This window comes from Plecotus auritus, assembly GCF_963455305.1.
Source record: "Plecotus auritus genome assembly, chromosome: 5".
Classification (NCBI taxonomy): Eukaryota; Metazoa; Chordata; class Mammalia; order Chiroptera; family Vespertilionidae; genus Plecotus; species Plecotus auritus.
Genome location: NC_137776.1, coordinates 60,818,749 through 60,844,583, shown reverse-complemented (window position 1 = coordinate 60,844,583; position 25,835 = coordinate 60,818,749). Strand labels below are relative to the sequence as shown.

The window sequence follows — 25,835 nt, the reverse complement described above, 5'->3', positions numbered from 1 at the left end:
TTTGGGTGTTCTTTTTTCCATCCATGTATTTTCTTTATCTGTTCAAATCTTTTGCGCAATTCTCCCCCCTCCCTTTTTATTCAGCGCTATTTTTTCCAATTATATTCAATATTATTTTCAGGTGTACAGCACAGTAGTTAGACATTTATATAATTTACAAAGTGATCCCCCCAATAATTCTAGTACCTATCTGGCACCATACATAGTAATTACAATATTATTGACTGTATTTCCTATGTTGCACCTTATATCCCCATGACTATTTTGCAACCACCAATTTGTATGTCTTAATCTGTTCACTTTTCACCCATTCCCCCAACCTCCCTCTCATCTGGCAACCCTTGATTTGTTCTCTGTATCTATAAGTCAATTTCTGTTTTATTTGTTCATTTTGTTCTTTAGATTCTAGATATGTGAAATCATATGTGTCTTTCTCTGACTGATTTATTTAACTTAGCATAATATTCTCCAGGTCCACCCATGTTGTTGTAAATGGTAAAATTTCATTCATTTTTAAGGCTGAGTAATATTCCACTGGATAAATGTACATCTTCTTTATTCACTTGTCTATTGATGGACACTTGGGTTGCTTCCATAGCTTGGCTCTTAAAAGTAATGTACCTATGAACATAGCAGTACATAGTTTCAAATTAGTGTGTTATGTTTCTGTGGATCTATATATTCAGAAATGGAATTGCTGAATCATAAAGTACTTCTATTTTTATTTTAGGAAACTCCATACTGTGTTGTATAGTGGCTTCATCAATCTGCATTCCCAATAGGGCACAAGGGTTCACTTTTCTATACATTCTCATCAACACTTGTTGTTTGTTGACTTATTGATAATAGCCATACAGGTATGAGGTAATATCTCATTGTGGTTTTAATCTGCATTTGTCATATGATTAGTAATGATAAGCACCTTTTCATATGCCTATTGTTTTGCATACTTCTTTTGGGTTCTTTGTTTTTCTCATTGAGTTCTGAGAATCTTTTATATATTCTGATTCAGGGCTTTATCTAATATGTGTTTTGCATATACTATCTTCCTGCCTATGGCTTGTCTTTTCATTCTCTTAACACCATCTTTCAAGAAATAGAAGCTTTTAATTTTGATGAAGTCCAATACATCAATATTTACTTTTATGGAATATGCTTTTGGTACTGTCATCTAAGAAATGTTTCTTAACCCAAGATCAAAAGATTTTCTTCTGTATTTTTACTGAAGTTTTTATAGTTCTCAAGATTTTTTTGTCTATGAGTCATTCTGAATTAACAATTATAGACATGCAAGGCATGTTTTTAGGTTTTTTTTTCCTGTTCCAGCATCATTTGGTGAAAAGACTATCCTTTATTAAATTGCCTTTATTCCTTTTTAAAAATAAAAAGAACAATTGATCATATATGTATGAGTCTATTTCTATTCCACTAATTTGATATCTTTCATTGTATTTGGAGAAATATTGACCAATACCTTTTAAAATATTTTTTATTACATCCATCTAGGATTATATTTACATATAAGCTATACCACTTTGTATTGTCTCAGACCTCTTGTATACTCTTTTTAGGTTCTTTTCACTCTTCCCTCTTTACCTCTTGACAGTGCCCGGTTTAGTGTAATGATTTTATAATAGTATAATTACATAATTAGAAGGTAATTTCTATTGATCCATCTTCAAGTTGAAAACACAACATAGCACCACTTATTTTTTTTAAATATATTTTATTGATTTTTTACAGAGAGGAAGGGATAGGGATAGAGAGTTAGAAACATTGATGAGAGGGAAACATCGATCAGCTGCCTCCTGCAACACCCCCTACAGGGGATGTGCCCGCAACCAAGGTACATGCCCTTGACTGGAATAGAACCTGGGACCCTTCAGTCTGCAGGCCAACGCTCTATCCACTGAGCCAAACTGGTTAGGGCATAGCACCACTTATGAATGGGCTAAAGCAGTTACCAAGAAGAAAATCCAGAGCTTTAAATGGTTATATTAGAAAAGAAGAAAGGTCTTAAACAAATGGTTTTGGAAAGGGTCAGCAAACTACAGTTCATTGGCTGGCCCATTTATAAATAAAGTTTTATTGAAACAGAAACACCTTTTTTTTTGTATTACCTCTGGCTGCTATTATACTACAATGGCAGAATTAAGTAGTTGCAACATAGACTGTATGGCCCACAAGCCTACAATATGTACTATGTGACTCTTTAAAAAAATTTTGCCACTCTTAATCTAAGGTAGCAACTTTAGAAGCTAGGATTAAAAAAATACATTAAATTCAAAGTAAGTAGAGGAAGGAAATAATAAATATAAGAGCAGGAAACAAGTTTAAAAAACATAGAAAAACCAATAAATCCCAACATTACTTATTTGAAAGAAATCAATAAAATTGATAACCCTCCAGCTAAACTGATCAAGATAATAAGAGAGAAAATTCAAATTCCCAATGTCAGGAACATAAGAGGGGATAGCACTACAAATACTACAGACATTAAAAAGATAATAAAGAAATATTATGAAAAACTTTATGATAATGGCAACATCGAAAGCAGAGCTTAGTAAAAGCAATTCTAAAGGAGAGTTTTCCTCTTGATATGGCACAATAACTCTCAAGCCTTTTAAAAAGGTCTATTTGTTTGACAAAGTCAACTTTCTTCGCTGTGCAAAAAAAGCAATGCCTTTTAATATAATATAGCTAATATAGCTAAAGAACAGCTGTAGGAAAGGAAGGTTAAAAAAAAAGGAGAGATGTTCATTAAGTTATGCATTTTATTATTCTGTGAGGAATCTTCTGTTAATTACATAATTATTCTTTATTCAGTGTTTCAGATTTACAGTGTATTGTCTATTTTCTGGAAATATAGACTACAGATTGTAAGTGGAAGTTGACTAAAAACACTGTCTCCCTGTGATTAGAATAGGCAAATGTTCAGAGTAGATATTTACTCTTCTGAAAAGAAATAATGGGAATGAAGACAACAAAAAGCACCCACCTTTAAGGGAGCAGGTCAGGAAAATGTCATCAGATAAAATTGAGAGATATGATGAGTTAATACTCTTTAGTATATATTGTGGTTCTGTTTTAAAATAATCTGGTTCCTTAAAGCTGTGTTAATCTGGATTATGACCCTCTGAGTTAACATCTCTTGGATAGGCATGCATTTATGAAACTAAACATTTTGTATTAAAATAATCATTAACCAAAGAACTGACATGTATATGTGTATAACCTATGGACAGACAATAGTGCGGTGAAGTCCTGAGGCGGGGGTGGGAGTGGGGAAGAGGGGGTCAATGGGGCATCTATAATACTTTCAACAATGAAGATAAATTTAAAATAATAAAATGAAATGATCGTAGTCCAGATCTGGATGGATTAGGTTGTTTTCTAATCCTATTTTTGACCACAGAGGATTTATTTCAAACAATTATGGCTTAGAACAAAAATTTCTAAGAAACTTAATCAACATACAGAGATATGGCATCTATTTTGTCATTTTACCTTGTCATGAGATAAGGATGGTAAAACAGATCAGGAGAAAATGTGTTTCACTTTCAAAATTAGAGTATACTAATCATTTTCTTGATGTGAAAAGTTTAATGAAAAAGTAGATTGATCTAATTTGGGATGCTTAAGTCACTGACACATTTAAATTGTTTTAAAAAATAATAAGCCAAGTTCTTGAGTCATACTAAATGATTCACCCATGAATTCTTGAGGGATTTAAAACAGTTCCAAAGAAACTGTACCTTCACATATCTACAATAACAACAACAACAAAAGAAAAAGAAAAAGAAGAAAACAGGAACAGGGAGTTAGTCCAGAGGAGAAAAAGGGAAGAATCAGGGCAGTGCATAACCTTGTTAGCCTGGTTGGCTAATCAAAGTAGATGAAGTCAAGAGCCATGTGGTAAGACAAGGGAGCATCTCCTGAGAATAGCTGAGTGTTGGCTTCTATGGAAATAAAGTATTCCTTCTCTATTTCACACTCCTATCCACCTCCTTGCTAGCTTTTCCTTTTGTTGGTTTTGTTTTCCTTTTACTAAATTTATTGAGGAGATACTGGTTAACAAAGTCATACAGGTTTCAGGTGCACAATTCCACAACAAATCATCTGTGCTCTGTATTGTGTGTTCACCACTCCAAATATCCTTCCATCACCATTTACCCCTCCTATACCCACCTCCACCTACCCCAAACCTCTATTTCCCCCAATCACCACACTATTGTACATGTCCATGAGTTTTCTTTCCTTTTTTTATTTTTTAGTCAATCCCTCCATTGTCCCCCACCTAGCCTCAGCTGGCCCCAATAGCTGTCAACCTGCTCTCTATGAGTTTGTCTCTATTTTGCTTATTACTTAATTTTGTTCATTGGATTCCACATATGTGTGAAATCATGTACTTGTCTTACTCTAAGTGGCTTAGCATAATGCTCTTAGGTCCATCCATGCTGTATCAAAGGGTAAGATTTCCTTCTTATTCACAAACAAGTAGTTTTCTGTTGTGTAAATGTACCACAGCTTTTTTTTATCCACTCATCTACTGATGAACACTTGGGCTGCTTCCAAATCATGGCTATCCTATCTAATAAAAGAGTAATATGCAAATTAACCATCATTCCACTACACCCACAAGCCACGTCCACCAGCCACGCCCACCAGCCAATCAGGATCAAATATGCAAATAAACCCAACCAAGATGGCCTTCAGCCACAGAGAGTAGGAGGGAGGCTTGGGTTTCCCCGGCAGTGGAGGAAGCCAAGCTTTCCGCCTGCCCTTGCCGGCCTAGGCCTCCACTCAAGGCTACAAAGTTTCAATGATAGAAGATACATAAACCCAAACAGAAATGGCGGCAGCCCCGGAGCTGGAAAGAGCAGGAGGCTAGGGTTGCCCGCGGTGATGGAGGAAGCCAAGCTTTCCACACACCCTGGCCAGCCCAGGCCTCCGCTTAAGGCTACAAAGTTTCAATTATAGAAGATAAATAAATCCCAACAAAAATGGCTGCAGCCACTGAGCAAGCAGAAGGCTTGGCTCCACTCCAGGCTACAAAGTTTCAATTGTAGAAGATAAATAAATCCCAGATCCCCGGGCCTCCACTTGGGTCACCCGGGGGCGTGGCAGGCCTGCAAACCACCACAAGCCCCTCACCCAGGCCGCCCCACGCCCCAAGGGACCCCCCACCCTGATCCAGGACACCCTTCAGGGCAAACCAGCTGGCCCCCACCCATGCACCAGGCCTCTATCCTATCTAATAAAAGAGTAATATGCAGATTGACCATCACTCCAACACACAAGATGGCTGCCCCCATGTGGTCAAAGATCCTGCCCCCATGTGGATACAAGATGGCCACCACAAGATGGCCAGCAGGGGAGGGCAGTTGGGAGGGACCAGGCCTGCAAGGGAGGGAAGTTGGGGGCAATCAAGCCTGTAGGGGAGGGTAGTTAGGGGTGAGCAGGCCTGCAGGAGAGGGCAGTTAGGGGCAAACAGGCTGGCAGGGGAGCAGTTAGGCATCAATCAGGCTGGCAGGGGAGTGGTTAGGGGGTGATCAGGCTGGCAGGCAGAAGCAGTTAGGGGCAATCAGGAAGGCAGGCAGGCGAGCAGTTGGGAGCCACAAGTCTTGGATTGTGTCCAACTGCCCATTTAGGCCCGATCCCACGGGCAGTCGGACATCCCTCGAGGGGTCCCAGATTGGAGAGGGTGCAGGCTGCGCTGATGGACACCCCCCACCCCGTGCACAAATTTCGTGCACCGGGCCTCTAGTTGTATTTAACACTGCAATGAACATAGGGGTGCATATATTCTTTTGAATTGATATTTCAGGTTTGTTCAGATATATTTCCAGAAGTAGAACTGCTGGGTAACGAGGCAGTTCCATTTTTAATTTTTGGACGAAGCTCCATACTGCTTTCCACAGTGGCTTCACCAATCTGCATTCTCACCAACAGTGCAGGAGGGTTCCTTTTTCTCCACATCCTCGCCAACACTTATTTATTGATATATTGATTTATTGATGATAATCAATCTGACAGGTGTGAAGTGATATCACATTGCAAATTTAATTTGCATTTCTCTGATGATTAGTGACATTAAGCATCTTTTCATATGTTTATTGGACATCTGTATGTCCTCTTGGAAGAAATCTCTATTCAGGTCCTTTGCCCATTTTTTAACTGGATTGTTTGTTTTAGTGATGAGTTTTATAAGTTCTTTATAAATTTTGGATATTAACCCCTTATCAAATGTTATCAGCAAATATCTTCTTTCATTCAGTGGGTTGTCTTTTTTCATTTTGTTGATGGTTTTCTTTGCTGTGCAAAAACTTTTTAGTTTGATGAAGTCCATTTGTTTATTTTTTCTTTCTTTGCCCAAGAAGATATATCAGAAAAAAAACATTGCTATGAAAAATGTCCAAGAATACTTCCTATTTTTCTTCTAGTATATTAATAGTTTTGAGTCTAACATTTAAGTCTTTAATCTATTTTGAGTTTATTTTGTGTATGGTGTAAGACGGTGGTATAATTTCATTTTTTTGCACATATTTGTCCATTTTCCCAACACTATTTATTGAATAGACTATCTTTACCCCATTGTAGGATTTTGCTTCCTTTGTCAAATATTGACTATAAAGGTGTAGTTTGCTGTTCTTTTTCAAGTTCCTTTAAGTGTAAAGTTAGGTTGTTTACTTGAGATTTTCTTGTTCCTTGAAATAGGCCTGTAATGCTATGAATTTCCCTCTTAGAAGTGCTTCACTGTGTTTCATAAATTTTGGGTTGTTTTTTCTCATTTTCAATTGTGTCAGGGTATTTTTTTTAGTTATTCCTGATCTCATGGTTAACCCATTCATTGTTTAGTAATGTTATTTAGCCTCCATGCTTTGTGTGTTTTTTAGGTTTTTTTCTTGTGATTGATTTCTAGTTTCATACCATTATGAAGATGCTTGACGTGATTTCAGTCTTCTTAAAGTTGAGACTTGTTTTGTGTCATAAGATGTGGTCTGTCCTAGAAAATGTTCCATGTCCACTTGTCAATAATGTATATTCTTCTGTTTTGGGGTAAAATAATCTGAAGATATAAATTAAATTTATCTTATATAGTGTGTCATTTAAGGCCACTGTTTCCTGGTTGATTTTCTCTCTGGGAGATATATCCATTGATGTCAGTGGGGTGTTAAAATCTGCTATGACTATATTACTGTCAATCTCTCGCTTTATGCCCATCAAAATTTGTTTTACATATTTAGGTGCTCCTATGTTGGGTGCAAAAATATTTAGAAGGATTATAACCTTTTATTTCCTTTTTTTAAATTATTGAAAGTATTACGGATGTCCCCTCTCCTCCCCCTTTGACCTCCTCCACTCCACTTCCGTCCCCTCCCCAGGCCTTTCCCACACTATATCTGTCCATGTGTTATGCATATGTGCATATAAGTTCATTGGCTAATCTCTTTCTATCACCCCACCTTCCCTCTGAAATACATCAGTCTGTTCCATACTCCAGTTCTCTGGATCTTTTTTGTTCAAATGTTTATTTTGTTTATTAGATTCCACATATAAGTGAGATCATGTGATGCTTGTCTTTCTCTGACTGGTTTATTTCACTTTATCCTCTTGTTGAATTCCTCCCTTAATCATAATGTAATATCCTTCTTTGTCTTCTACTTTAGCCTTTGTTTTAAAGTCTATTTAGTCAGACATAATATTGCTATCCCAGCTTTTTTTTATTTGTGTTTGCATGAAATATCATTTTCCATGCCTTTATTTTTAGTCTGTGTATATCTTTTGTTCTGAAGTGGGTCTCTTGTAGACAGTATATATATATATGGGCCTTGTTTTCTTATCCATTCAGCTGCCCTGTGTCTTTTGATTGGAGCATTTAAGCCATTTACATTTAAAGTGATTATTGATAGGTATGTATTTATTGCCATTTTATTCTTTTAACTATGTTCCTCTACTTTGTTTTTCTTCTTATTATTATTAAAACAGGCCTTTTAACTTTTCTTGTAATACTCATTCAGTGGTAATGAACTCCTTTAGCTTTTTCTTGTCTAGGAAGCTCTTTATTTCTCTTTCAATTTTAAATGTTAACTTTGCTGGGTAAAGTGGTCTTGGTTGTAGGTTCTTGCTTCCATCACTTTGAATATTTCATGCCAATCCCTTCTGGCCTTAAATGTTTCTGATGAGAAATCAGCTGAGAGTCTTACTGGGGTTCCTTGTAGGTAACTAACTCTTTTTCTTACAGCTTTAAAAATTCTTTCTTTGTCTTTAACTTTTCCATTTTAATTATATTATGTCTTGGCCTGGGCCTCCATGGGTTCATCTTGTTTGGGACTCTCTGTGATCCTTGGACTTGTATGTCTTTTTTCTTCACCAGATTAGGGAAGCTTTGTCATTATTTCTTCAAATAGGTTCTCAATCCCTTGCTCTCTCTCTTCTCCATCTGGTACCCCTATGATGCAGATGTTGTTACACTTCATGTTGCCCCAACGGTACCTTAAACTATCCTCATTTTTTCAAATTATTATCTCTTTTTTCTGCTCTGATTGGGCATTGTTGTTTTTTCTACCTTGTCTTCTAAACCACTGATTCAATCTTCTGCTTCATCCAACCTGTTTATTCCTTCTAGTGTATTCTTCATTTCATATATTGTATTTTTCATTTCTGTCTAGTCCTTTTTTTTATGGTTTCTATGTCTTTTTTCATTCTGTTTAGCATTCTTTTAATCATTACTTTGAACTCTGATAAATTGCTTGCCTTAATTTCATTTAGTTCTTTTTCTAGAGATTTATCCTATTCTTTCATTTGGGGCCTGCTTCTTTGTCTCCCCATTTTGGCTACCTCTTTGGGTTTCTTTCTGTGTATTAGATTTGCTATGACTCCCAGTCTTCATGGGATGGCCTTATGTAGTAGGTGTCCTCTGGGCTCCAGTGGTTCAGTCTCCTTGAACACCTGTGCTGTACTCTAGGAATGTCCCTTGTGTGCGTTATGTGAGCCCTCTTATTGTAATTGAGTCTTGATTGCTCCTGGCCCATTCATGTATGGGACAGACCCTCAAGCTGACTAACTGTGAAGCTCAACCCCTACCATGGCATGCAACCTACTGTGCAGATGCTGACCCAATGAAGTGGAATTTGACTCAGCAGTGTTTGGTGCCTGCTGAGATCTCCCTTTGGATATGCCATTTGTGAAGCTTATTGGATCCTTCTCTGTGTTGTCTGAAGCTGGCCACTGAGTTATTGGTTCTGGGCCTCTTGGGAGAGACTCTAGTGCAGGTAATGTATGATGCTGCCTGTGACTGGCCCTTGGCAATCTGTTTGGAGCTACAAGCAATCTACAGTTTGTAGCTGCCTCTGCTGGGCCTGGGTGTGTTCAGGAAGGACCAAGCTGTACACCAAGGCTGGCTTTTACCAGCGCCGGCCTGGGAGGTCAGCATAAGTCCCAAGGCATCCAGATCCACCTACATCTGCTTCCACCTGTTGGCTACCTGTTAGGCTCGGTCACTGAAAGAGCCTCTGGCTGTACTCACGTTGCCTATGAGACATTCACAATGAGTCGCCTGATAGGGATGAGTGATGTTCGCCAGACTGATACAAGTTCAAACTCAGTGCCAGTGCTGGGGAGCCTGGCTTGTGGCCTCACTGCCACCCAGTGGGTGCTTTCACACCTTTGTAGTGAAGCAGGGTCTCAGGGAGTTATCAGGGTGAGGCTAGCAGAATTTATTATGCCCAAAGAGACCAAGATTTGACCATGTGAAGGGAGGGCTCTGCTCAAGTCAGGTGTGCAAAGGAAAAAAATGGCCCCTGTTGTGAAGCCACACAGCTCAATCTGTTCCAGATTCTATTGCAAGGAGACGGAGCTCAGCAGTGTGGGGCTATGGGGAGTCAGGAGTATGGGGCTAGTGGATCTCCCATGAGGGGAAGGTATTGGACAGGCTTCGAGAAATATGGGTGGTGTGGCCCCTTCCCCAGAACCACACCACTCAGTCAGATTTTGGCAGTGTGGAGCCACCAGAAGTCGGGTGGGTGGGGCCTTCTGAGCTGGAGCCAGAACCCACAGGGTGGGTCTGCCAGAAGCCCAGAAGGTGGTTCTAGTGGATCTCCTGTGAGAGGGGAGCACCAGTCAGGTTCTCAGGAAAGTCGGGGAATGGCCCCCATCCCAAAGTCACACAACTAAGTCACTGACACCCTGAGTCTTCCCAGACCCTCTACAGTCTGGCCAAGGCATTTGATTTCTCAGTAGAAGGTGAGCTCCACAGGGTGGTGCAAGAGGGAGGCTAGAGGGTGGGGCTATTGCATTCCCTCAGGCTGATGCCACACAGAGGGGAGTGTTCCACCCCAGAAAGATGGCAATGGTGACTGTGGTATCAGAGAATGACTCAGCACAGGGATCCTGGAGGCTGTCCCTGCAGGGCTCTCCTCAGAGCCAGAAACTTCAGACTCTCCTCACAGACTCTAGTCTGCTCCACCCTCCCTTCACCAGAGCCCTGGATGATTGACTATGAACAAAATGTTGTGTGTTGGCCTTTAAAAGGGTGCCTGTGTCTCTAGCAGACTCCTGTCCCTCCCTGATGGACAAAATTCCTACTTAATTTCACAGCCAGATGTTATGTGGGTGCCTCTTCCCTGTCCTGAAGCTCTGGGCTGGGAGTTGAGACCTCAAACTTCTCAGGGGAAACCCTCTTGTAGCTGAGATATCCCTCAGCTGCCACCCGTGGGAGCAGGGCCAACCCCTTTCATGTCTACTCTTCCTGCCAGTATCAATGTGGCTTCTTCTGTAAATCCTTGGCTATAAACTTTTCTTCAGCTAGTCTTCAGTTTGTTATTCAGTATGATTGTTCTGTAATTTAGTTGTAATTCCAGGTTGATCCTGAAAAGAGGTACATATAGCCTCCAACTACTCTGCTGCCATCTTGAATCTCTCTCCTCCTTCCCTTTTACTTTTTATTGGATCCCCAGTTGAGAGGAATAATGATTTGTATTGTTCAGATTCCAGGGAGGCCCACATGCCTTAGGGATCCAGCTTTCAAATAATGCAAAAAGCACAGGACTCTTGATTATGATGCCTTCTTTTGCATCTTTTTATCGAAAGTTGGGAATAACAGGACCTGCTTCCTCATAGAAGAGACCCAACCATCTTTCTCCACAGACTCACGACTTTTCCTCACTGAACAATGACCCTTGAGTTTATCGCCCAGAACTCTTTCCAGAGCTGACATGGAGGATGGACTAAGGTCAGGTATTAAAGACAGAGGTTCCATGTTCTGGCACTCTGGCTTTATTTTGCCAGGCACTGCATAGACTTTTGACTGTATCAATGTCAGGATTCTGGATTCTGATCCATCACACACTTTCTTTCTCTATCCTTAGGCTATTTAGTAATTAGTAAAAGTTTAGAAAAGGGGAGTATATTAGAGTTCTGCCATGCAATTTAGGATTAAAATACCAGGTAACAAAACAATTATTTTGCCTCCTTTTTCTAGGTATCCCCTAGTAGCCCCTTCTAGACTAGAGGTGAGGAACAATTGAGCCAAGGTCATATTTAGGTATTCCTAGGTCCCTTGGCAAAAGTAGCATTTCTATATCACTTATGAACATATCCTAATATTATCCAAATTTCTTAAGCAATGTAAGAAGGAACCTTGAGATTTTGAATATCAGCTGGGAAAAATTTAAGACACAGAAGGCCAAAGAAATGGAAAATCTAGAAGAAACATCACATATATAAATTATAAGGAATGACACATTCCTTGTATACTCTTTGTGCTTAGAATTCCCCCCCCCCGCCCCCGTTTAGTTCTTTTTTCTATTTGTACTTAAAAATTAGCCCTCATTTTAAATGTTTATTAAAAGAAACCCTTTACATTTGAACATATATGTTTGAGATTTTTAATGACCCAGACCTATAGTTTATTCATTCATAGGACACTTTCCCCTACAAGTCGCAAAATAAAGCCAATCCAAGTCATTTGGTAGCAGCTCAAGACATAGCTATAGCAGGAGCTAAACAGCCTCTGGCTGACATTTACATGTCCCTGCCCCTCTCCCAAAGGGCTTGCAATCACTCTCTTAGGAAGAGGCTCTTAAACCTCGAACTGTGTCTAATTATCAGGTCCTGTGGGGCTCAAGCCCTTCCTAGCTCTATTCTATCCATTCACCTCTCCTCTTAACCTTCTCTTATTTGCAGTAAGTGATGCGAGCACTGCCTAGAAAACGTCAACAAACTGGATCTCAGCTCCTCTATAAGAGAAACATATAAATGTTTATTCAAAAGGAAAGTATTCTAAAAATGCATTTGAAAATAACAATCACACTCAAAAGACAATAAATTTGGGCAAAACCAACTGTTTTCACTAACCATCATTTGCAGGGAGTCTAGAGAGTTATTCTTATCTTTTTCATGCATCCTTTCCTAATAAGCTACTCATTTAAGGTTAAGAAAGGCTGGGTATCCCTCCCTGTTGACTCAGAAGCAGTGGAGATAGTGCAAAGAGCTGGCAGTGACCCATTCAGAGATGCGTATGGGACAGCAGCAGAGCTAGAACACAAGTTTTAAGAGATGAGGACTAGAAAATAGGACTATACTATTCTTTCTGATGCAAAAGCTGGAAATACATGTATCAGAAGCTGGTCATCTCATCACAATATTTCTTTAATGTTGGATTGCCAGATAAAAGTACAGAACACCAATTAAAGTAGAATTAAATAGCAATTAATTTTGAATATATGAATGTCCCGTGTAACATTTAGAACATACTTATACTCAAAAATTATCTGAAATTCAATTTAACTGGATGTTCTGTGATTGCTAAACCTGTGACTCTATTTAACGTATCTTTTAAAATTATCTGTATGTGCCCTTAGCTCCCTATTTTTTACCTTCTGACCAGTCTTACAACCTTAACTTTAGGTGCATAAAACCAATTATTTACTTGATATCTCCACTTCAATGTCTAATAAGCATTTTTAACGCAACATAACCAAAACTGGGCTTCAAATCTCCCACTGTCCCCTTGTCTCCAGACCTGCTTCTCCTGCAGTGGGCCTCAACCCACATAAGGGTCTATTCTTCCATTGCTTGGGTCAAAATTTGGTGTCATCTTTTCTTCTTCTCTCTCATACCACAAATCCTTTATTTTTCTATGATTATAGTGAATCGGGGGACTCTCTGTTTTACACTTCGTACATCTGAGGCTAGAAAACGGGTTGGAGCATTATAGTCAGTGAAGAAATCTGCCCCCAAGGACTTCTGCACAGAGTTTCTTCTGGGCTAGAGAAGTTTGTTCCTTGGAAACAGAGAGCCTCTTGCCACATTTGTGTCCATCAACCAACAAATGATTGTGCTTAAAGAAGGGCAAAGGTGACAATACCTTTAGCATTTATATACTCAGTCAATCCAAGGCGTTCACTCTCACATCCAGCAAAGCTTAAAGTGTATAGTGGGAAGTGCTAGCTGTTGGTGGTAGTGAGGAGTGGGTATGTATGTGTGCGGGGCGGGGGGGGGGATGTATGTGGTAAGAATCTCACTATCTGAAAGACCAACCCCCACCCTGGTTATTAAATGAAACAGTTTTCAGTTTAGTAATCCTTTCCCAACCAGAAGACCAAGGAATTCCATAAAATTAGTGGAGAATGTGTGAATCTGTGTAATATCCAAAGCACAACTTATCATTTGAGACATTTTCTGCCAAGTCTTTGTTTAGTACCTAAGATAACTGTTGGGAGGTCATCTCAGAAGAAACCCAGTAACTAGATAATTAGAGTAACTCAGAGGAGCCTAGTTTTTAGCCAATCCAGACCAATAAATATTTTCTCAAAATTCTCATCAGTAATTACCCACTGAGATTCTCATCAAGGAGCAATAGTTTCTATTATGCTGTTGATGCATGACAGATTTGAGGTGATAGAGCTGCTGCGAAGAACAGCCAAAGCAAAAGCGTTTTATTGGTTTATCAATGTCCTTAGATATTTAAGGTCCTAGGTTTGGTGCTCAGCAGAGCCAAACTGGAAGGTGGTGTTTTCTGTCATGCAGTTTTGCTATGTCATCTTGTCAATAGCAGCTTCTCATATAACATGCCAATAACGGCATGTACATTTTCAAAAATGGCCGATACGATTAACAATGTAATTTGTAAAAGTGACCGGGTAACCAAATAAATAAATAAGCCCTAGACTCTCGATTCCAATAATTACAGGCTGTTGTTCCTTGTGATTAAGCCCCCCAGTGGTTGGCTAACTCATTAGTCAACAGAGACACAAATCGAGATGCATGTGGCTCGCAAGCCGCAGTTTGCCGACCACTGACCTAGCCGGTTAGGCTCAGCAGGTAGAGTGTCGGCCTGTGGACCAAAGGGTCCCAGTTTGGTTCCGGTCAAGGGCACGTACCTTGGTTGCAAGCTCCTCCCCAGCCCGAGCCCTGGTGAGGGCTCGTACATGAGGCAACCAATCGTTGTGTTTCTCTCACATTGATGTTTCTCTCTCTGTCTTTCCCTCTCTCTTCCACTCTCCCTAAAAATTAATGAAAAAATATCCTCGGGTGAGGATTAACAACAATAACAACTAAATAACTAAATAAATAAATAAATAAATAAATAACCTTGAATCCCCTGACCAAATAATCAAAGATTTGTACAAATTTCTGTGGGATACAATGAAGGATAAAGTTTCTTTAAGAGATTTGAAAATGATTCAAAAGTTCATTGTAAAATTCAAGTTTGGTAAGCACTTTTCTACTATATTGACACATTATCTCCACATCAGGCATTTTTCTTAGCCTTCAGGTTTTGAGGAAGCAATCAAATTTGAATGGATATTCTTTTTTTTTCTATTTTGTACATTTCAATGTCAAAAGTTTCCATTCCTTTTTCAGAACATAGCAGGGCTTGTTTTGCCATGCTGCTGTACCCAGGGTCTCTGAAATTTTCTAAAAGATTCTGTCATAGAATAAAACATACCTTTCAAGCGATATAAAAAGATAATTGAGTCTTTTTAAAATCTCTGCAGCTAAGCTATTAGCTCCCCAAAATAAATAAGGCTGAATGGACAGCCTGCGGAGGCAATTTCACAGGTGTCTAGTCAAAATATCTGGAAGACTTTTTTTTTTTTTTTTTTGGTAAATTCTATCAGTACTTTGAATATTCCTCCCAAGTTAGCAGAGTTCCCACCCATTTCTTATAAAGACTCCGAAGTCAGCTTTTTTTTTTCCCTATTGATGAATTTACTACCTCTGAATGAAAATATTTCACTTTATCTCATCATTTTCCTGATAACCTCTGGTTAACTGCTTTCCTAATTAATCCCTCCCAATAATCAAAATTTCACTTAAATGCATGTAGTGATTCTCTCAGACCATCTGAAACACTGAAATCTGTACATGCAGCAATCATACTATTCACAACATTCTCCTGAATTGTCACTGAGAGGAAAACTACCCACCCTGGAGTATCGCTATTAACATCAAACACATTGTCATCTGGGAAAACAAAAATGCATCAAAGTCAGCTCCAGGCAAAGTTCAGTTCTACGGAAATACACCAGGTTTTTATGTGCAAATGTCTTAAATGTCTGATTGAAATGTTTCAAGAATGAGTTAGCAAAGAATCCTGCTCCTGGTCTCCATAACCCAGGATAAGGGTATAATCAAAATAGTTTCTGAATTAAATGTGTTTTTCATCTCAGCACACTACGATTTTACCAAAGATGCATTTGCCCGTTTCTAGTAAACATCATAAAGAAACGTTTGGTTTCTTAGCTTGGGCTACTTAGCCTATCAAGAAACAGACCTGTTATAAACGCCGGGACGCTTGCCAGAATTTTTTTCCCCTGTAACTGTTGATAAAGATCATACCTCGAAAGCAATGCGTGTTGCAAACCACGCAGATTTAAGCTCCCACTCCCGCCTACATAGCTTGGCACCAGCGGCTTTTGAGGTATCCCTGGCCTCCTCAAACTCAGTCTGAATCGCCCCCACCTCTCCGCAGCCTCCCACCACCTTGCTCGGCTGCGGAGCTCAGCACAGAGCGTCCCCCAGGCACTTACAGGGTGAACTCATGGTGCCAGCCATTCAACTCCCGGCCCTACGCACACCCAGAAACACACTCTCCCTCCTCTGCGAACTGCCCCCAAATCTGTCACCTACCTCACGCACTACCCAAACCCCCACGTCCCTGTCGCTCTTCCCCTCCCCCTGGTGGCTTCGTCCCCAACACACCTGTCTGCCCCAACGACTGCCAGGCGTCAGGTGCCCGCGCCCTACGCAGCGCCCCTTCGATCCAACAGGCGCTTCCCATTCCGCCCCGTGGAAGTCAGTTTGCTCCGAGCACCTTCTTCATCTACCGTGCCCGCCCGCAGCGATCCCTGACTCCCACCCGCGTGAGCGCGGGGCAGCAGCGCCCCTCATACCTGCGGAGAGCGCGGCGGCCGCGGCGAGCAACAGAGCCTGGCGGAGCGCAGCGCCGAGCGCTCGGGTCATGGCCACCCGGCTGCCGCTCGGGGCTGCGAGGCCCCAAAGCGGACCTGGCGGCCGGGGCAGCGCCCGCCGCTTTGAAGTTCCCGGGGCGCGGGAGGGAAGCGCAGCCCCACAGCCTTCTGAAGTGCGCGGTTGGCTCTAATCCGTGAGGGCGCACCCCTCCTCTGCCTCCCCCATCTCACGCCCCTCGTGGCTGGCGGTGAGCGGCGCTCCTGCCACTGACCCCAGGGACGGGCTGGAGGGGAGCGGGGTGGGGGAAGGAGGGTGCCAGGGCCCGCCCCCGCCGCGCCTCCGCCCCCTGCGCCCTCGGAACCGCCTGGGGCCTGGCGCTGTCGGGCTGGCTGGCAGAGGCCGCCCAGAGCTGGGAGGGAAGCAAGGAAGTGGGGTGGCGTGGAGCCCCCTGGACTGGAGGTGAGAGTCAGGACGGGAGGGAAAGCCCTACTAAGACTTTAGGAAAACTTAAGCCCTGCAGCAATTGCTTTCTGGTGGTCCGCTCTGCAGTTCGCTACAGAAAACCCACCCGTCCAGGTCTCTTGGCATTCGTTGGTAGCCCGGTGCCCTGGGGGTTTTCCAACTAGACTGAGCCTGAGACACCCCCCCGTGTATTCCCGCCGGCTCGTCCCACCACCGGATCCCGGCTGTGCACAGGTCTGTGGAAGGGCGCCCTCTCTGTTCAGTCCCGGAAATAACCTATGGTTCGACTGCATTGGCTACCCTTTGCTTTAGTTTCACAAACTTCATCTCTTGTGGGATGATTTCCTGCGACCCTCCCCTGTATAAAATGGCGACTCAAGCTAGACCTCCTGCACCAGGTGATGAGGTTGAGGACTCATCCTATAAAATACCAATCTCCGGCAACTACTATTTTCAGCAATTAAAAAATTGGGGGTGGGGGAACATCATACACAAGGATTAAGGGGAGGTGAAGAATGATTTAAAGTAATATATTAGAAACTTGTTTAAGTGCTGTTTAAATTCCTGGAGCTTATTATGTAACTAGTGGACTGGTGCACGAAATTCGTTTTTTTTTTTGGGGGGGGGGGGACCTCAGCCCGACCTGCACCTTCTCACAATCCAGGACTGCTGGCTCCTAACCACTCTCCTGACTGCCTACCTGATCACCCCTAACCACTCTGCCTGCCGACCTTCTCGCCCCCAACTGCCCCCCACACTGGCCTGCTCCTCCCCAACTGACCCCCCCCACCACCAGCCTGCTCGCTCCCAACTGCCCTCATGCTAGCCTGATTGCCCCCAACTGCCCTCCCCTCTTGGCCTGATCGCCCCTAACCGCCTCTGCCTCGGCCCCACCACCATGGCTTTGTGCGGAAGGAAGTCCGGAAGGTCTCCCAGAAGGTCTCCCGGTCCAATTAGCATATTACCCTTTTATTAGTATAGATGGGTGTGCTTTCCATGTGGATTGATTGAAAATACAAAGGCAACGTTACCAATTAATAAAAATTAGCCTAAATTCAATCCTATACATACATTGACGTGAATGGTATTATTTTAACCTCAACAACAACAACCAAAAGCCAAGAATCCAGTACCAGTGTTATTTCTACTGTTATGGGGCACCTTGAAAAGTGATTGTCATATAAATGAGTTGCTTTAAAGTAAGAGAGATTACTTGCTTCTTCACCTAGCTCAGCTCGAAATAACCAAGTGTTCTTTCTGAGGTCTATGACAGACCTACGGTGGAGTGATATATTCAACTGGCTTTAACATCCAAGGACCCACAGTGTCGGGGTGGGATGATGGTTGGGCTTTGATGCGTGATGGTGACAGTCCTGAGGATTTCAACCACCACCACCACCACCTTGGCTAAATCAAAACATTCCTAAGCATTAAAAGACTTTGTTCTCATTTTATTCTGGATCCAAGTAAACAGCAAAAAGAGAGAGAGAGAGAGAGAGAGAGAGAGAGAGAGAGAGAGAGAGAGAGAGAGATGTGGGACAAGCCTGAGCCCTTTCAGACACCCACAAAACAGATGCTTAAAAAAAAAAGGCAACAAATTGCTAGGACACATGTTTTGTCTGACTTGGCTTGCTCATTATTTGGTAACTGTACCCTAGATTGTAATCTATGGTTGGATGGAGAGATTTGGAGCTCAAAGAGCTGGAGGTAGAGTCCTCTATGGGCCTGCTTCCTCAAAAGTAAATGGAACTTGCATCCCCCACGCTCTATTTCTCAGACCCATGACAGGGATTAACAAGGGTAGTGAATGTGACCAGAGTGCCAAACCATAAGGCATCAATAAACACTAATGTCAGGTATTTACTCCCCACATATTTATTTTGTCTCTTGAAAACAGTAACATCCCTGCAAGTTGGAAAGTTCTGGTCTTCCAAGAAAGCAAAGTTATTATCCAGAGAATTCTGGTGTTGAAAAACTTCAATATTTTAACAAATTCAATACTTTCCTCTTAGTCTAATGGTGCATTGTGCCTATGGTATCTGCTAGCCACACGGTGTGGTCTTCATTAGCTACATGTGGACAGTGAGCACTAGAAACATGTTAGTTCAAACTGACATGTGCTGTAAGTATAAAATACATGCTGTAATTTAAAAGCATAATACAAAATTAGAATGTAAAATATATCATTAATAATATATATATTTTACATGTTGAATAAAAATATTTTGAACATATTGGGTTAAATAATGTATATTACTAAAATGAATTTCACCTATTTCTTTTTACTTTTAATATGGCTATTAGAAAAATTTAAATTATATATGTGGTTTATATAATATCTCAATTGGGCATTGCTGGTCTAATGAATCCTCATCAGATAGCAAAGATCTTTGTCTTAAGCACAGTATAAAACACCAAAAGAATCATTAAGTGCCTTGACAGTCAGTATATGGCCAGCCAATGAAAGAATCATGAATTTTGGGTGCAAAATTCTGTGACACAACAACAAAAAAAGGTTAATATGTCAAAAATCCAAGTTCTTAATTTGTAGGAGTATTTTAAACTAGGTCTTCAAAAACCATTTCCCTCTGTCCTCTTGTGCATGTTCTTCTTCCAACATCAATACTACAGAAGCTTGGAAGATAAAGGACATTCTCAGGCAATTATAAATATTTCTATACTAGTAACCCGGTGCACGAAATTTGTGCACATTAAAAGGGGATTAAATAGAGGAAATAATTTAATATTGCTATTTGCCCTTTCTCTATAATAGAAGTGTCAGAGATGAAAGAAAATTAGTAAAATGTATATGAAGACCTTCCTCCTGTCAGAGTCTGGGGCGCACCACGGGACCCAGAGGCAAGTCCCTGCCCACCCACATGCACCTCAAAATCGCGTGAGACCCATTGGGCTAGATCCGGCCCTGGCCAGTCCCACCCTTGTCAAGCCCTGCCAGGCAGGGGGTGTAGCCTCAAGTCCCCTGGCCCAGTGCCAGGATGGGGGGTGTGGCCTGAGGTTCCCCAACCCAGACCGGGGCCAGGGGTATGCCTTTAGGTCCTCCATCAAGCCCTGCCAGGTGGGGGACATGGCCTAAGATCCCCTGTCAAGCCCTGCCAGGCAGGGGGGGGCGCAGCCTCAGGTCCCCCGGCCCAGCACCGGGAGGGGGGCGCAGGCTCAGGTCCCCCATCAAGCCCTGCTGGGCAGGGGGTCTGACCTGAGGTCCCCCAACCCAGCACTGGGAGTGCACCTTGAGGTCCCCTGTCAAGCCCCGCTGGGTAAGGGGCATGGCCTGAGGTCCCCTGTTAAGCCCAGCCAAGCAGGGGGGCACAGCCTCAGGTCCCCCATCAAGCCCCACCGGGCAGGGGGTGCGGTCTGAGGTCCCCCGGCCTGGTGCCGGGGTGGGGGGCACGGCCTGAAGTCCCCTGTCAAGCCCCACCTGGTGGGGGGGGGGCGCAGCCTGAGGTCCCCTGGCCTAGCACTGGGGCGGGGGGAACAGCCTGAGGTCCCCTAGCTCAGCACCAGGACGGGAAGCACACCTTGAGGTCCCCTGTCAAGCCCTGCAGGGTGGGGGAAGGTGTAGCCTCAGGTCCCTGCTGATTGCTTGTTAAGGGTCCTTATGGGAACTTGACCTCAGCTGTAGGAGCAGCCATCTTTGTGATGGAGTGATGGTCAATTAGCATATTCCCTCTTTATTAGATAGGATTCTTGAGTCCTTAAGGCCACCTTTATGGCAACCAAGAAAAGATCTTCATCCTTATAACATGTCCTAATTTTTACTTAAAAGTATAATTTATTTATATATACACACATAAATCCATGGAAATTAACTCAATCTTAATCCAATATATTTTAAATGAAATATTATTAAGAAAATACTCTTTAGAGTATATTGACTAACTTCTGTTATTTAATATAAACAATACAAATGCATGGTTCAAGATGTGATAAAACATCTTTCATATTTTGTATATGTAACAGGAAAAATTTACATTTGAGACTTTTTATTTCACTGAAAAGAAATTTACATGCTAATGTGTCACAAGATTTAACCTCCCCCCACCCTTAATCATCTATTTATATATATTCATTACCATAGCAACAATATATCATGACTCCTGGATTCTCATAATCAAAAGAAAGCTTCAACAACAAATAATCGAGGAGTTCATAACCCATCAGCAAAACAGACTTTGGGTGAGTAACTCTTACATAAGCAAGGGAATCAAAAATAGGGACCTGAGATTAAAAAGATCTGATACATTTGCAGAATAGCATTCCAAAACAATAAGGCAAATAAGTGTGTGTAATAACTGAACTTTGAAAATGACTAATCTTTGGATGTGGTTGTTTGGAAATTTTTTTATCATGCAGGTTTCTTTTATTATTCATTTTTAACTTTATTTTTCAACTAGAGGCATGGATTTGTACACCAGTAGGGTCCCTCAGCCTGGCCTGCACCCTCTCACAATCTGAGGTTTGGCCCGATCCCCGCAGGCCATACAAGATCTTCGTTTAATCTCTTCCCACCCTCCCCTCTCCTCCCTTCCCTCTGAGATTCATCAGTCTGTTCCATGTTTCCATGCCTCTTTCATTGAGTCTGCCCCCTGGTGGTCAGTGCGTGTCATAGCTACCAGTCAATGGTCAAATGGTTGAACGGTCACTTAGGCTTTTATATATATAGATTACAGTACATTCAATATCATTTTGTATTAATTTCAGTGTACAGCATGGTGGTTGGATAATCATATATGTTACAAAGCGATCCTTCCAATATTCCCAGTACCCACCTGGGACCATACATAGTTATTAAAATATTATTGACTATTTTCCCTAAGCTGTACATTACATCCTTGTGACCATTTTGTAGCTACTAATTTGTACTTCTTAATTCCTTCAGCTTTTTCACCTAACCCCTCCACCTCCCTCACCTCTGGGCAACCATTGATCTATTCTCTGTATCTATGAGTCTGTTTCTATTTTGTTTGTTCATTTATTTATTATTATTCTTTCCAAAAACCCAAATGTCATGCATCTTACTTTCTTATTTCACTTTGGCATATAAACTTACCATGGAATGAGCATATGGTGAGGAGGCATACTATGATAATTTTCTATATACAATCAAGGTCTAATCTTTCATCATGTTACTGCATTTTTCCTTCCCTAAACTACAGTCTCCCTGAAGAAGTGCATGACACATTCATCTCCACTCAGCTCATTAGGAAATCTTGGCCTCTTCTTTTCCTTCTCCTTCTTCTTCTTTTGATTGTTAATTCTTTTTCATAAACATAGTCAAGTGTTCAAGGACCTTTATTGAGATTCTACCATATGTGCCTTCAAGGTGCCTATATTATGGGACAGCTCCGGTCTCACATAGGGGAAAATAATGATCGCTCTGTGGACATGAATAATGGTAAATATCAAAACAGTTTCTTAGCTCATCAGTCACTGTCTAAAGCTTAAAGTCTTTTTTCAGTACATAATTATCTGTTTTCCCTACCTTCCAAAATGGCTACCCCCTTCATTGATTGTCATATCCTTTTAAAATTATTAATATGGTCTTTTCACAGTACTCAAACTTTATGTTTTCCCTTCCACTAACCAATGTCAATGTGCTGGGCTGATTAGCTGCATTCAATAAGGGCTCTCTCTGTAAAGGACAGGTCAGAGAATCAGTTCCAAGTAAGCAAGCCACCACTATTGGGTCATCCCCTTAGAATGTGCCTATAATTATGCTGTACCAGAGTGAGGTCACAAAGAGGTAAGAGAGTTAGATGATCCAATACAAAGCCATCCCTTTCTGGATAAGTAACTCAAAAAGGATTTTTTTTCAACCACAGACAAATCGACATTAGGGTTCTGATCATCTTGACTCAAGCAAGAGTAGTCTAAAGCTGCTGTGTCTAAAACTAGCCACTGTGGCTATTGAACACTTGAAATGTGACTAGTCTGATTTGATATGTACTGTAAGTGTAAGATATGCACTGGATTTCAAACTTAGTAGCCCCCTCAAAAAAAAAGCCTATTTTTATGTTAATTACATATTGAAATGATAATATTTGGATATATTGGGTTAAGTAAAATATATTATTTAATTTCACCTTTTTACATTTTTAATGCAGCTAGTAGGAAATTTAGAATTACATATGCAGCTCTTATTATATTTCTATTGGACAATGCTCATCTCATGAATCCTCATCAGATGTTAGGAATCATTTTCCTGGGCTTAAAATTGTAGGAAAAGCAAGATCTTTCTTCCCTCACATATGTCCAACTTCAGTTATCTTTACTCCTTCACCTCTTCAATAGCAACCATATTCAGTTCATAATAAAGTCAGATTACTTTCCTTTTGTGCTGTCCATTGTCATTCATACTCTTATTTCCATAGACCAAGTCCATAATAACTTCATACCTGAGGTATAATTCCAACTAACCAAATTACCTCCACAACTTTATGTTATCCCTATCATAATGTATCCTCAAGGCTGCCATCAGAACAATTTTCTACTAACATGACGCTGATTATGTTCTCCCTGCCAACATATCTTTAATGATCACCCTTGTCTGTAGAATCAACACTAAATTCTCTAGCACATGGGTTCTCAAATTTTCTGATAGCATGACCCCTTTATACTTTACAAATTCTGAGGACCCCAAAGAGTTTATGTTCAGGTGGGTTATATCTATCAACATTTACCCTATTAGAAATATAAATTGAAAATCCATAAAACACAGGAATACACAAGCACACAATCCATTAGTCTTCAAAGTGATCACATGACACCTCATGTTGCCTCTGAAAAACTCTATTGGACATTTGTACCAAAATGAGAGTGGAAAAGACAAATTACATCTTAGTATTACTTATGGAAGTGCTTTTCAACTTTTTGACCCCTGAAAAGGTCTTGAGCACCCACAGGGTCCCTGAACCACACCTTGAGAACTACTACATTATCTCATTTCTCTACATTATTGCCAGGTGTTCTCATCCATGTCCATGATTTCGGTTTATTTCTGTGTTATGTGCTCAAGACACCTAAATCTTTGTCTATAGCCCTGACCTTGCTCCTGAACTCTGGATTCATATGTCCTACTGTCATCTCTACCTATGTAGCCTGCTCCCCAATCCTGCTTCTCCTCCTGTCTCACTTATCTCAGTAATTGTCACCATTCAAGCCAGATGGTTTGTTTCTCCCTGCCCCTCATCTCTTTCCCTTATCCTTCACATCCAATTAAGCAGCATTTTTCTATAGATTCCAACTTTTATAAAAATTGCTCACTTTTTTCACTTCTTCTACCTTACTGCCACCCTTCTATTCAGATCACCATCTTCTTCTATTTGAAACTAGAGGCCTGGTGATGAGATTCATGCACTCGGGAGGGTCCCTCAGCCCAGCCTGTGCCCTCTCATAGTCCGGGAGCCCTCAGCGGGGAGCGGGCCTAAGCTGTCAATCGGACATCCTTAGTGCTGCTGTGGAGGCAGGAGAGGCTCCCACCACCGCCGCTGGGCTCACCAGCCCTGACTTCTGGCTGAGCAGCGCTCCCCCTGTGGGAGTGCACTGACCATCAGGGACAGCTCCTGTGTTGAGTGTCTTCCCCCTGGTGGTCAGTGCGCATCATAGCAACTGGTCATTCTGCTGTTTGGTCAATTTGCATATCAACCTTTCATTATATAGGATGCCAAAAGGTGCATAGCTGGTCTCCTTCTCTTGAGATTCACTCCTCTCAACCTTTCTCCTGACCCTTCAGCCAGAAGGATCTTTTTATAGCACAAATGTGGTCCTATCACTGAAAGTTAGCTAAGACATATTGCCAGTTCTAGCTCTGGCAGTTCTAACATCAGCATCTGAAATCAGCTTGGCACATAATAGGCACTCAATAAATACTTGTTGAATAAATGACATTTAAGGCCCTCGATCACATGGCCCCAATTCTGCTTTTCCTAGCATTAAATTTGTTGAATAAATGAGTTAGCTCAACACAGCAGCATTTTTATAACTAAAGATTCACACACATACACACACACACACACACACACACACACACACACACACACACACCCTTTGTATTCACATTGCTAAATCAGAGACAGTGGTTTGGGTAGAAAGTGAATGATAAGAGAGAGAATAAACCTTAAAAGTGACCAAACAATGTTTGTTAAGGAACTGTCTGGCTGGTCAGTAGATGATTCTGCTAGAACCTCCCAACTGCTGCATCTGAACACTAGCTCTGGCTCTCTTCACCTTCACTGCAGCTTCCAGGGAGGCTTGGGTGCTGAGCATCAGGCTTTTCTAGAGAGAGGTAGGGATTCATAAAGCAGGTAATTCTCTCCAAATGGAATCAATGTTCAAAGTGCGGGTGGTCAAAATGACAGGCTTGGATACAGAAGCCCAGGATTCTATTCAGTTTCCAGAATTTAAGCAAGTTGATTAATTTTTCTAAAGTTACAATCAGAAAGTGAGGTGTCAGACCTCCTCCAAGCCTGATTTAGCTACAACTTTACCACATTATATGTTCTTCATCTATAAAATGGGGAAATTATCCTCAAGGCTTATTTTGTGAATGGAATGCCTTTAAACAGTTGTGCAAATATAATGTTAATACTATTATTATCACAAAATGAAAATAATAATATTTTGCCATGCACAAAATCTTTGATAATATGAAATATGATAAAGATGATATAAAAGTCCTTTTAATTTTTTAAAAAGTAGAACAAATATAAAGAGCAGAGTTTAATCACTTGTGTGAGAAAGAAAGAAGTTGAATGCTTAAATATAATTACAATTTACAAGGATTTACTATTGTTGATGAAATTCTTTGGAGAATACAGGATCTTTGTTTTTCTCTTCTGTCATGATGATGAATGAAGTTTATGTACGGGTGTTGGTTGCCATGAGTGACCTGTTTCCTACTGGAAGAGACCACATGATTGTGTTTGTTTCTTTCTAAT

General features: G+C 41.3%; 1 protein-coding gene across 2 annotated transcripts in view; it reads right to left on the bottom strand.

Annotated features, from left to right (window-relative positions):
- The window catches only part of ACVR1C (activin A receptor type 1C), an 82,633-nt gene extending 65,929 nt beyond the window's left edge, over positions 1 to 16,704 (bottom strand). The window contains exon 1 of one of the 2 annotated variants that reach the window (XM_080671273.1): positions 16,401 to 16,704. In XM_080671273.1, coding sequence (XP_080527399.1) covers positions 16,401 to 16,470 — 70 coding nt within the window. In that variant the 5' untranslated portion in view covers positions 16,471 to 16,704. Of the gene's footprint in view, positions 1 to 16,209; positions 16,338 to 16,400 lie in introns of those variants that run through there. The other variant, XM_080671272.1, reaches the window with a different exon arrangement.
- Between the last annotated feature and the right edge of the window lie 9,131 nt (positions 16,705 to 25,835).